Consider the following 13,357-nt stretch of genomic DNA (forward strand, 5'->3'; position numbering starts at 1 on the left):
AAAGAAAGTGAATGTCACTTCACTCAGAGGTCTTCCCTTAAACAAAATGCACAATGTATTTTCTCTCACTTAGCTCTTTCCAGTAGAGAAATGTGCTGCCTTCTTAACAAGTATGTAAGTTAGAAGAAGACTTTTGGGAAAAGATCAAACTCAATAAAGCCCTTTTTCTTAAAAGATATCTTTTCCACAGACACACTTTATGAAACTGTTGAAAACAATTGCAATTGCTTAAAAACAAAATTCAGAAAAGGGTTTTTAACGTAAAACACTCCACTTCTGTTTGCAGTTTAAATTTTAATCCACAGGAGCCATTGTAAGCTAAGGCCCAAAGATTCGCAGCTTTCGCCATGTATTTGGAACTGAAGCTCTTTCCTATTCTTTCTTCACCTGGGCTGAAGGTGGGACAGGAGTGTTGAGCTTTACAAACATTTCCTTTTCAATTCCACAAATTGTATTTACTTAAAATGAAACACCGATTATCTGGCTAATTCTCTTAGTACCTCATTTACAATTACATCCTAACACGTAAAGGAGATGCAACCCATCTGCTTTTCATCTTGCAGTTTTACTTCCAGCAACAAACACCACTTAGAATAGAAGGGGGCAGATGCACCCTAACAAACGCAGCGCTTAATGTAATGCTCTCCTACATTCATATTTATAGCAGATACTCTATTAACCATAAGTCGTGTGTTTGTTTTTTTTTAATAAAAAATGCTAGCGTATTTTTTGCAGCATCTTTTTAAAAGGAGTTCATTATCTCACCAGGATTTTTTAGAACGTCTAAGACGCTTCCTTCCTTTAAGACGTGGGCAGTGGTGAAGGGACCACCAGCAAAATCTTTGACCTCCTCTTTCTGTGTGTTGATGTTGGTTGAGGTGGTGGTGTCTTTTGAAACAAAAGAAAACAAAACCAGCTTTCACAATGTGACCTAGTTAGAGCAGATTATACTCACTTTTGTTAGAAACAAGAATTTCCAGCTTCATGCTTCTCACATAAGAATCTTCACAAATTCTACTTACTTTGCAATGCTTTATGATTACAAGCAAAACAAAAAGCAACAAAACAAAACAAAAATTATAAAAGCAGATCTGTCACTGGAAAAATACTGCAGAAGTCCAACACTGCCTGGAATTGCTAGCATGCGCAGACAGGACAGATTGAAGATTTAATAAAGAAAAAAAGGAAAATCAGCACTTCAGATCTGAAGTGCTAAAGTTTCAGTTACCTAGGGTAAGAAAGGGCGTCACTGGAGTACCACTGGGTCCAGAAAGTTCTGCCGATTTTACAACGGGAACACTAAATGTAAACCCAATCTGCTATGAACAAGAGAGGTTTTTCAGATTCTCAAGCCACAGGAACTTCAATCGAATGCACACACAAAACCAAATCTGAAAGCTGCTCTTCACATTTGTAGCACGCATGCTGAATGACAAATTATAAGCCAGAAGCCTACATACTTTTCTCCATCAAGGCAGATTCTGCTTTAGTGTTCTGCAACAGCCTACTAAATGCCTAAGAAAAAAAGTCAAGCTCCTTTATTATTTTACTTACAGAAGACGTAGGTAGCACTTCTGCCTCAGTAGATTTCACAACTGGAGATGAAAACGCAAACTCAGGACTGCTAACAGTACTTGTTGGTTGTATCTGTATTTTCAAAAGAATTAAAGGTTTATATTTAAGAGCAACAACTACTTGAATTCACTACCCAACAGAAGTCCCGCAGTGACGTCGAAAAACCTGATGTTTGAGTTATTTTGCAGATAAAAGTAATAATAAAACACAGGGAAGTTTCCAAGTGGGTATAGGACAATATCTTCAAAACCAAATTCCAGAAACTGAGAGGAAAAGCTGGAGATGCTACTTAGGTCTAAATGCACGGAAAAGCAAGCCAGGAAGCTGAAGAACGGCAAACTCAGCCCAATGATACTCCAAGAACTTCAGCAAACACCTCAACATGTTAAAGCAGCTGTCTACTTCAAACCGTACAAAAAATATTTCAAGTACTCTGGAACAGATTAATGTTTATTTTATTGCAATAATATGCCAATTATTGCACCCTAGGCTCATTCTATGTGAGGCTTATATGACCACGTTACCTCTAATTTAATAACTTAAATAAAGTTGTGGTTTAACCATTGCAGGCAACTAAGCACCACACAGCCACTCGCTCACTCCCTCCAAGTGGAACAGGGAAAAGAACTGGAAATAAAGAAGTAAAGTTGTTAAATTTGAGGTAGCATTAATGACTCATCGCATGTAATGGCTACCTGGAAAGACAAATGCCATAACCCTGTACATACTCCCCACTCCTTCCCCTTCTTTCCCCCAGCATTTATTGCTGAGCACGATGCTAAATGGTGTGGAATATCCCTTCGGTCCTCTGGGCTCCGCTGTCCTGGCTGAGTGCCCTCCCAGCCTCTTGTGCATCCCCGACCTCCTCGCTGGCAGGGCAGCGTGAGACACAGAAAAGGACTTGTCACTGTGTAAGCACTGCTCAGCAACAGCTAAAACACCAGTGCCTTACCAACACTGTTTTGCTCACAAATCTGCAACACAGCATCATCTACTACGAAGAAAATTAACTCTACCCCTGCCAAAACCACTATAAATAACGTGGCATAAAGTCCACACCCCCCTTCCCCCGCAGACTTCCACAGCATTTGAAGCAGTTATACAATCACGTTAAATGGGAGTTGGCAGGCTCTAAGACTGAGAGAAGCAGAATCAAAACATTTATGCCTTTTTCCCCAAACTGGCATACAACCCCAATTCATTCAGCTGCGTAGAAACTAATATTTGTTAGTTTCATGAGCACCACAGAAAAAGTCAACTCGCAATAAAGCAGTATACTCATTGTAAACATTATTTATAGCATAAAGATTTACCTTGCCCGCTGCCGTCGCTGCTGCATCTGCCATGCCTGCCGCCTCCGTTGAATTTGCCACGCTTGTCGTTGCCGCTGTTGACCTTGATATGTCCTTTCTCATCAGCAGATATGGCATGCCCGCCGCCATTATTGGACATGTCAAGCCTGAGGGCACTGTTGAACATGTTATGCCCGACGTCGCTGTTGTATATATCATGTCCTCCACCTCCTCCTCTGATAGATCTGTCAAGTCCTCCACCTCCGATGGATCTGTCATGCCCTCCACCTCTGATGGATCTGTCATGCCCTCCACCTCTGATGGATTTGCCATGCCCGTCGCAGCTGCTGGAGTTGCCGTGCTCATTGCTGCTGTTGAAACAGCGCTCGGTGACGCTGAGACAGCGCTACTACCAATGAAACTAGAATTGAACTGAGGCAGCGATGCAGCACTGATGGGTAGGGGTATTTTCGGTAGCACTGGTTCCTCCACTTCCTAAAGTTGCAAATTTTAATTTTTCTTATACAAGACATACTACTTTCTCACCCCATCCCACCCAATTTATTAACAAAATTAAATAGAACAAAAATCCATACAAATTAAGAGAAAGCAAGTTTCCAGAAGAAATCCCGATCTCCCCACCTCTGTCTACCACGTCATTTTAATTTATGGCAGGCCTGCTTCCACATTATACTCTATTCAACAACTGTACAGCAAGAACACTGAAAGTTAACTCAAAACCTGTGCAGAACAGAGACGCACAGATCACATTTTTTTTCTTTCTTTTCTATACTTTAGTCATCAAAGCTCTAGAGAAGCATCATCCTTTCTAACTACCCTCGCATGGCTTCAATTAAGAGTACACTCTCAAGACAAGTGAGAAAGTGTTCCTCTTGCAAAATTAGGCAGGATAGCTGCCAAAGTTTCTAAAGTCATTACAGCAGTGAACGTGGAAAAAGGTAATGTTTAAAGAAGCAGGTAGGTTCAACAACCAAACTAAACACAAAAAGCACCAAAGAAAGTCAGACTAGCAGCACTGAAGATTGTGTTCTGGTAAATACAGTCTATACCATGTATCAGGATGCAAATATAAAAATCAGAAGAGAGCCTCTTAACAACTTCAATTTTCATCCCTGCCACTTACTTTATTTGATTACTAAGATTGGATGAGTTATGTTTTAAATGGCATAGAAAATCTGACCGAAATTTGTACAGTACTATCATGATCTACTTAGAAATGACTAGGCAGGGATGTAAGTTGGTACTACTGATATTCAGTGCATCCTGTAGCTTACATCTGTTTCACAGTTTTGATTTGAAAAGTTTATGGAACTTTTGATATTTGGACCATTATTTTATTTGCGTTACAGGAATAAACAACAGTGTTTACGATTTCTTTATATTGCATCATCCAGAAGTCCCATTTAATGATTTGAAACTTAAATTAACTTAAATACTTAATATTAACTTAATATTAATTAAATACTTAATGTTAACATAAATACTTAAATTAACTTACAGGCAGCTTATATAACATCCAATAAAAGAAAAAATAATCTGAATATTCATGGTCATAGTTTTATGGAATAGATTTTTCCTATTAAAATGAGAAAAAAACTCTCTCACAATGAGTTTGGTGAGTATCAAAAACTGAGTCATCGTTAGCAGACATGCAGAATGCTGTCTTCTACTACTCTTTTTCACACTCTTGGCCTGTATCTTTCTGTATGACTTAAATATGAAACCAAAAATTAAGCTTTTTTTTTCTTTTTATACTTGGCACTCGTTTCAAGTATCATTCCTGTAGAAAAACTATACAAACCTTCACCAAAACTTCTCTTCTTAGGACTCATTCATTCAATTGCTAACGAGAAATGTTATAGTTTGAAGAATCTGAAGAGAAGGTAAGAGAATTAAAAATTTCAAAATTACATAAGCAAAGTTCAGGTATTCAAACACAGGAAATCAATTGGAGCCTGCTCTGAAACCCACAAGAAAACAAAAACAATGCAAAAATAAAGCGGTATTGTTATAATTTACTATGATGCAATAAAACTGACACACTTAGCTAGTTACTTCAGTAAGCTCAGTGACAGCAATTAATTTAAGAGTCACTTACCTGTTCTTGTACAGCTCCTGATAAATAGTGTATTCCTCTTTCCCTTCTCATTCTGCCGCCTCCGCTACTCACTCCTGAAGACAGACCATTGGACGCAGCAGTACTGAATTTGTAGCTGGTCACATTGCTAGCACACGACAGTACAGAAGTTGGGGGAAAAAAGAGAAAAAGAAATTACCAGCCAAATTTTTTTTTCAAGATATTAGAGCTGTTATTAGTCCTAGAATTGAAACCTGCTGATCAGAAAAAAACTAAAGCTGTCTCACAAGTTGCTAAACGCTGGTAAATACTTGATGTTCTAAATAGGAAAAACTTTATTAACAGCAGCAATGAAAAGGACATACATAAGTGCACCGTTCACATGGGAACAATGACTAAGCCAGAAGACCTGAAATAGAAGAGCTGATTTAGATTGTTATTTTCCAGTGCTTCCTTTAAATAGGACTGGTTCTCTGATTCTGCGATGCACATGTATCTTTTGCAGGGATATAAAAGAACAGCTCACAAAAATACAGAAAGAGTGCACATATGCACACATACACATGGGAAACACTGCCAACAGCTCTGATAGAATAGGGACGCCTCAGACTTGTGTGGCAAGGTAATATGGCCTAAGCTTCAGAAGCAGCTCTGGCTTTCATGTGGCCATCAGCAGGAACAGCAGAGGTGTTTGGGTATGCCAACATTCCAGAAGTCTTTTCAGACATGAATACAGATCCCTTTTGTAAGGCATACAAAGGCATTTTTCTGGTACTTAAAAAAGCCTAGCACATAACCAGAAAGATATCCTAATCCAAGAGGAAATGGGGAAAAAATAACCCAAACCAGAAGTGGAATAGGGAATAACTCTAACAAAAGTACTATGGCAAGAAAATGAAGTATGCCTGGAAAAACCGTGACATCAAAGCTTATCTTGCAGCCAATCAGTCAGTCAGTACAAAAGTGCATTAGATCGCACTGGAAGACACCAGGTCAAACTCCCACAATACTGAGGAGGAGAACTGGTCTAAACTTGTCAAATACTTGACAACAGCCTGCTTAGCACTGTAACTGCATAGAGGAAGACAGATCCCTAAGGCATATGCTCAGACTTTTCTCTAATCCGAACTGTCAATCCATTAGAATTCTGAAAAAAGTCTTACATCAAAATAGATCTTCATTCAGACAACTATCGCTTGCCCATAACAGCCCATATTCCTCTTTCTGTTAACACCTGTGAGCTTCAAGGGGGCAAAGACAGTTGTCAGCCTTCAAGCAAGTCTAATCTACAATTGGACTCAGGATATAAAATATATATATATATACACACACACACATAGATATATAGCATTGGTGGGCCAGAGATTTACTGAGTATTCCAACTCAACTGTCCAAAGGGACTCTTGCCAGCAGATCAGTGTGGTGCTCCTGCTCCAGAACATGGCACCCAACAGAGACCAGCATCACAAAAAACACTACCACCACTACCTACTCTACAAACAAAAGGTAGGGCACTGCAATAAACTTTGTGAACGAAATCAAAAGCAGTATGAGTTTGCTGTATCTCCTTCCTAAATGGAGAAGTAGAAAGGAGTTCTAACAGAGACAATTTAGAACAGTTTGAAAAAAACATAATTAAAACCCAGCACCTGATTGCACCTGTACCAGAACCTTAAAGCCAGTCGCTTCCACCCCTGAAAAGGTGGTTGTTGTGAAGTCCAACTTTTAGATGCCAAAACAAAGTGTTGAGTTCTTTCTGCAAGCCAAAGAATGCCCATGGTCACATAAGAATTGCTTGGCAGATGAGCATAGAGTCGACAAAATTCCCTGCTACTGTTCTTTGAAAAGAGCAACCCCCTAAAAACCGAGTGCAAAGTCCCTTAACTCAAGCATTATTACCCAAAACACCATTTGCCCAGAAGGAAAAGCCATCAATATTATCTGGAGGATAACTCATTTGACCTAAACCAAGAAAGCAGTATAACACAAAGCAGTCTCCTCAAGAAGAAATTCAATTAATTCTGCTGGATTTTTTTTATTTTAGAGATGAGTTAGCATTTGGCCTCAAATGATCCTAAAGAACACATGGTCTTCATGTGAACTCAAAGCAGACAATTAACTTCATCATGAAAGGAGTATTAAAAAAAAGAATAATAAATCATAAATCTTCCTCCATGTTTTTGCTTAAAAAATAAAGAAAAAAACACATCAATAAACATCCTCCTGAACTGTAACTCACTTCCCCTACTTCACCTTCTAAAGAATGCTTCAGAAAGAATCATCCCATTAGGACAGAGCTTTCAAACTGCAAGCAATTAAATAGCTAAAACTAATAGCTTTTCCCCTAGGGAACATTAGGAGGGACAAATTATTTTGTTATAAGTAAACTGAGTTATAAACCATGAAATATCTGTCAAAGCAAAATTTGTAACGCTACAGATTTAGTTAAACTACAAAATGAGCCATATTTCCTGTAGAAGGAAAAAATTAGGCCTCCAATAGCAAAGATCCTTTCTGTGGATACAGCATTATAACGTGCCTCGTTTCCCATCTTCGTATCCTACTCAGAAGATAAACTTGGGATAAAAAGTGGTGTATCAGTACTTTTATTCTTGCTCATCTTCCTTCCTTTCATAAAAACAACAATTTTCTCAAAGTTATATTGATCTTCAAACACAATCCAGACTTTGCAGCTCCCTCAAAATACAAAATTTTCATTGGATTTCCCATTCCTTTTACTGAGAACTGTCACCACCTTTCAGGTGCAGACCGTACTGAAAAAGGAGATTTCTTTCTTCCTTCAAGTAAGTTTTAAATTAATAGATGTCATACCTTTCAGATGGTTCTGCTCGCTGTTCTGCAGGCAAAGTCTTCTCTCTCATCCCCTGCAAGTTAAGTTTAGTTCAAGACTTAGCTGAATATGTACAGAATACACAAAGTACCAACAACCACTTCATGTGGTTTTTTGTGGTTTTTATTTTATTTATTTATTTTTAATTTTATAGCACTGAATACACCTCACCTACTTAACGTTGTTCCCTAATTCAGCATTGTGGGTACAGTTCAGTTAAATTTTGGGGCTAAAGTAAGCATCACTGCTTCACTCAGCATTGAGGACAAACTGATAGAACACTAAATCAAATTTGTCAAATCCTCTAACAAAGAAAGTAATTACTTTAAACAAAATGACAAAAATTGTGTGTGGGGGGGAGAGTTTTCATCAAAACTTGTGTTTGCCAACCCCGTAAAAGGGACATACTTTTCTGTTTTCTGTCATTTATCAACAAACAAGAAAAAAAAAAAAAACTCTACCCCCACAAAAAACTAAGCAGTTGCTGCTAGAAAGTTGCTGCAAAGCTTTTTGTTTCTGGCCCAAGTTTTTTAATTTGGTGAAAGCCTTTTCTGTGCACGTGCACATGCCAGAGAGGTTGCTTAAGTAATAGAAGCTATAGTAGCTGCTATCTTCTGTTTTTTGTAGAAGACAGAAATTGAATTCGTTAGCTTTGTAACTGTTATGCATACCAGAATTGGTTTTCTCCCTTTTGAAAATAGTAGAGGGTATGCCTATGACAGATTTGGTGAGCAAGGTGATCAGATGAGGGCACTGCAAGACTGCCAGAACGCACCAGGTCTGGGGGGAAAAGGAATCCGGCTGAGCATAGGAATTTCTAAAAGGTAACCAAGGAGTTGTGCATTGATACAGTTATTCTAAATAATCAGATTCTTGTAGCTCTGCCTTTGGAAAGTCTGTGGCCCTTGCTGTAGTGGCTGCACACAGGATGCAGTCTACAAAACCAGAAATGCAGAAGTCCTATGTTTTGACTCCCTGGATTCATCAACCTGCTTCAGGATGGCTGGGGGAATCCAACTGTTAAGTCTAGCCAGACAGCGCAACTTGGGCTTAGCTGCCATTGTAACCAGCCTTGTTTCTCAACAGTAGCAAAGCTGAATGCATTGGTAAATATTTTCAGGTTTGGGCCTGCATAAGGTAGAAGGGACAACAAGTGGTTTTATATGCTAGGGAGTTCTTGTTCTTAGAGCTTTCCCTCTAGTTTGAGAGAAGCACATAACTAGTTTTACAGTGGGTTGAAAGGAAAGAAGTGGGGGGGAAAAATGGGAACGCAGGGAGAAAGCCAAAGGCGTTATTACTAGAACAGGTTTAGAATGCTATTCTTTGCTTTTCATGAGCTTAGGGCAATGGGGAGTTTAAAGCTTAGCACTTCCTGAGAGGGTTTCTTACTCTACCGGCTCAGTTCTATCACTTATTTAAGGCAATTCAGGTCTCTGAACGGTTAAAGAATTGATACCAAATTTGATGAACTTTGATCCAGGATACTGACAAAACAGGACTTCATATAAACAATTTCAGTATGTTCATGAGGTTAGCTTGTGCGTTCTGTTAAATAGTAAAAAATGACACTTCTGTTTCTGTTTACCTAGCATAATTCTGCAAATGTTGCCTCCTTCTGCTTTAGAATGGAAATGCTCTTCTCCAAGAGAGCACTGTCCAAACTTCTTTGCCAAAATTTTTTGATTAAATTAATATTGTTTTATTTTGAAAACAAGAATAAGCCACAAACATGTTTTCTTGCTTCGGCTATCCAGAAGAACGTCAACAGTATTTTCAGATTTTCCTTCCCTACACAACTGTATGTAGGAAGAGTGCAGTTGGAAGCAGAAGACGTAAGATGATGTATCTTCTGTTTGTTTACTACAGTAACAAGACAATGGATTACCTCTTTATTAGAACTTGTGTAGCTTTGCAGTATTGAAACAAATGTAGGTATTAAAATACACATCAGTAATACGTTTCTGAATGGCTGAGTACCGTGCTCTCTTAGCATTGAAATACCCAGCCATTGGATTAGTTTGTCCCTCATGTTTGCTTAGTTTGGAAGCTATTTCAGAATGCCTTCAGCTTGTATTCTTCCCCAAAAGCATAGAACTCACTTCTCTGCATCCCCAATTCAAGTGAGAGAAACTGGGCACTGCAGACACAGGAGGTCTGCCTGTACAGAATCAGTGAAGACAAGTCTAAACAGCGGATTTTTTTGAATATGCAGCTGGGTTATCTGAATGTTCTTTATGCAGTGTACCTCAGTTTTAGTACAGATAGCACTTGTCTTGGTTCTTGTCATTAGTCTGAAGCTGCCCCTGAGAAAATCTTGAAAGGGAAAGTAGTGAAAGCTAATCAGCTGGCCCTTTCTTCTTAAGAACCAGCGTATTTTGTAATTCTCCCACTAATAATAAGGCGTCATGCTGGAGAATCGCGATTGTGTTGTTAAGCAAGACTGACTTCACCTGAGCGGTATAGTTGGCAGCTGTTGAATGTTTAATGGACTTTAAACAAACAAAAAAACTGAGCAGGTGGAGGTAGACATGGCAAACTGACAGGCAGCGTCAGATGCTTCTTTGAAATGGATAATCTGACTCCATTCACTTCTTTCTGGAAATAAGATCTAGTAATTAACCAAACAAAAGATAGAAGGGTTAAGACTGCATCTTTAAAGCAGCTGTGCTTGATAAATGTCTCTGGTCTTAAATCAATCTTTAGCAAAGCACAGAGACTTAGCAGCAGCTTGCTTATGCCAACGCTAAAAATACTTGATGTGTACAGGTAACCATGTCAAGGCTCTGGAGTTAATCCATGAGAACAATTCCTTCTGGTATTGGCAAAGGTGAGGATGCTTGCTTCTACAGAAATGAGGTTTTGAGCTGTGACTTAAGCTGTCACTTAGGTGACTGTTTAGGAAAGCTTCCTTTTAAGTTTTGAAGTATGTAAGCTGACAAATTGTTTAAGTTCAGAACTGGGTTTACAGTTTCTGTTCTCTGACTGTATGCAACTTCTCATGTTTCAGACTGAAAGCAGAATTGCAGCGGTACCAGTCATACAACTATAATGCTTATTGCCAAGATTACCAGAACTACCACTCGCAGAGGAGTTAAGATGCTCACGCTGACTACAACTACAGCTCCTATGCTCCCTATGACAGCATGCAAGCTGTTGGAGACTGCTCTTTAGGAGATTCTTTAATGGCTCCAGCTGTTTTTGAGGTAAAGATACTGCACGCTTGCTGTAAAGAAAATATTTCACAGATAATACGTTGTACAGATTTGTGTGAATCAGCAAAAAGAATCCGAAGTTGAAAACATGCTTTCTGCTTAGTGTGAAGTTAAAAGAGCAGATTCCATTCAGAGGTGTTTGTATTTAAGTGCTTAAATAGTAAATCCATAGAATTAGTGATTTATACACCATTATTTGTTCACGCATACCAAAGAATGGTTTTGACAGCATAATTGCGTACGCTTCTTCTGTTCCTGTTCTTCTGATTTGCTTTGCTTAAAGCAAATTAAACAGTTGTTGTAAGTGGTCTTATCGTGGTCAATGTATTAGTTGTGACCTCCGGAGGTCCCTTCCAACCTGTACTGTAATATTGGCTTTCTTCTAAAAATAAGTAGATAAAATGCCATCTATCCTTGTAGTTGTAGGAAGAAGGAATGGGTTGAGACTGCAGCACTTTGAATCTGTGATGCTTTCTGAAATGAGTTATGATTAAACTTAGCCTTTTCTGTCTTTCAGGAATCTTCAGTTATGACTGCAATCGGTGATGACCTAATTACTGACGGTAATAAGGGTTCTGTCATTGTCACTTGAGTTTAGCCATACTTGTGCCTTTTAACAATACAAGCCAACCTCTACTGGATGAAGAACATCTTGAAAGTTCAGCTGAGGTCAAACCTCTGTGGGGTTGATCTGCAATCAGCTGGGGTTTTAAAGCTGATACAGCATACACTGACCGCATCAAGTAAAACGGGACACTGTCAATGCTTCGCAGCAGGTTTCTTGTACCTGTGCCTTCATTCCCATTTGAAAATGGTCTAAGACAGAATTTTGTTCTTTGTATTGGTTCCGCTAAACAGATTTTATATTAGAAACTCAGTAATATGCAAAAGCTTTGTTCTCCACCCTGAGGTAAAAGCTTATGTTGCAGATTCCAAAAGGAGGATTCAGCTTGCACTTACAAATACGGTACAAAACATATTTGTGTCCTGGAAGGTTTGCAAAGTTCCTCACGTGGAGGCATTTTGTGTTAGTGTTTAGAAACTATCCTATGTAACGTGTATTGCCGTAGAAGTGAATTAAATGACTCTTGGGAGGGTTTCATGGCTGATTATCCGTAAACGTTATCTTTACTATCTTAAACATTGTCTTTGTCTTTATCTTGAAAGACAGTTCTAGTCCCAGCCTTCTAATATACAAATTCCCAAAAGTTGGAGTTGTGAGGCTCAAAATTTTAGAGGACTAAATACCTCACTAAAATTAGTAGATCTAATAGCTTATTACACTTAGCTTAAAATACATTTTATTAGCCATTTCACGTGAAGTTTTTTTGTGCGCATGCCTCAGATTTGATACTTGGACTTACCAGGCTTTTATTTTCAGATCCACAGCTCTACTTGGATGTTGATGAAATGAACAGACAATTCACGGAGACAAGCGAAGAACTCTACGATTCACTCATGAATTGTCACTGGCAACCTCTGGATACGGTCACTTCTGAAATCCCCTCTGCTATTTAAGTGTCTTCTAGAGCATGACCGTTAGGACCAAAGTGCTAAAACTACATTTCTTCTACATTATTCTAGCTCATAAGTTTTAAAGCACAATGATAGGTTGGGTTTTTTTTGCTATGCTTTTGACAGTTTCTGTAATCTTTTTGTTCATCACTCCCTTCTTGGAGCATCATGAAGTCATGTAAATATTCGAGAAATGTAAAGAGGTAAATGGGGTCTAAAGATAGACTTGCCTGTGTAAATAAAAAATTTGTTTCTGCAAACCTGCCAGCAAGGGATTTTACTTGTACCTGTGTGCAGCACGTTCTCTTCCGGCTTATGGAATTTAACAAGGTAGTAAGGGTATTTCATCTGTCTTTATTTTTATATGGGCATTAGGACACAAGCAAAATCTAGCTTCCCCTTGTTTTCCTGGTTCCTTAGGTAAGCGACAAGCCAAGCCTTTCATGTGCTTGCTTAGACTGGAAGTATGTATGGGAGACACTCACAGGCCTTGCTATGGAAACACCTGTGCCCACTTTTTCCTGCAGGCTGCTGGCTCTAACTGTACTACTGATACATGCTAGGTCAGCTAAAATTGGCTTATAAATAGGGTATGTTAAGCATATGGAAGTGTAGACTTCAACTGCCATAGCTACAAACATCCCGTGGAATGAGGATGATGTCTGCTGGCACTCTCTGCATCAGCATTCAGTTTTCCCTTGCCCTTCTTACTGTTAGACTTCTCAGCTGACGCTTTACAGCGAAGAAATTGCTACAACATAATCCGTGTTCTTAAACCTAAAAAAAAAAAATCTTGGAGAAAACAACTTGCTGG

The 13,357-nt window shown here is 38.8% G+C and overlaps 2 protein-coding genes across 7 annotated transcripts in view; both read right to left on the reverse strand.

Annotated features, from left to right (window-relative positions):
* LOC308198051 (nuclear pore complex protein Nup153-like) overlaps positions 1 to 13,357 on the reverse strand; it is a 120,572-nt gene that overhangs the window by 26,908 nt on the left and 80,307 nt on the right. The window lies entirely within an intron of this gene.
* LOC308198057 (uncharacterized protein) overlaps positions 1 to 13,357 on the reverse strand; it is a 111,065-nt gene that overhangs the window by 9,866 nt on the left and 87,842 nt on the right. For 4 of the 5 annotated variants that reach the window (XM_080599607.1, XM_080599606.1, XM_080599604.1 and 1 more), the window contains 4 exons: positions 7,798 to 7,850; positions 4,987 to 5,113; positions 2,889 to 3,362; positions 766 to 1,647 (listed from right to left, as the gene is read on the reverse strand). In XM_080599607.1, coding sequence (XP_080455733.1) covers positions 1,516 to 1,647; positions 2,889 to 3,362; positions 4,987 to 5,113; positions 7,798 to 7,847 — 783 coding nt within the window. In that variant the 5' untranslated portion in view covers positions 7,848 to 7,850 and the 3' untranslated portion in view covers positions 766 to 1,515. The remainder of the gene's footprint in view (positions 1 to 765; positions 1,648 to 2,888; positions 3,363 to 4,986; positions 5,114 to 7,797; positions 7,851 to 13,357) is intronic. The other variant, XM_080599608.1, reaches the window with a different exon arrangement.

Source organism: Anser brachyrhynchus, assembly GCF_964034855.1.
Source record: "Anser brachyrhynchus genome assembly, chromosome: 7".
Classification (NCBI taxonomy): Eukaryota; Metazoa; Chordata; class Aves; order Anseriformes; family Anatidae; genus Anser; species Anser brachyrhynchus.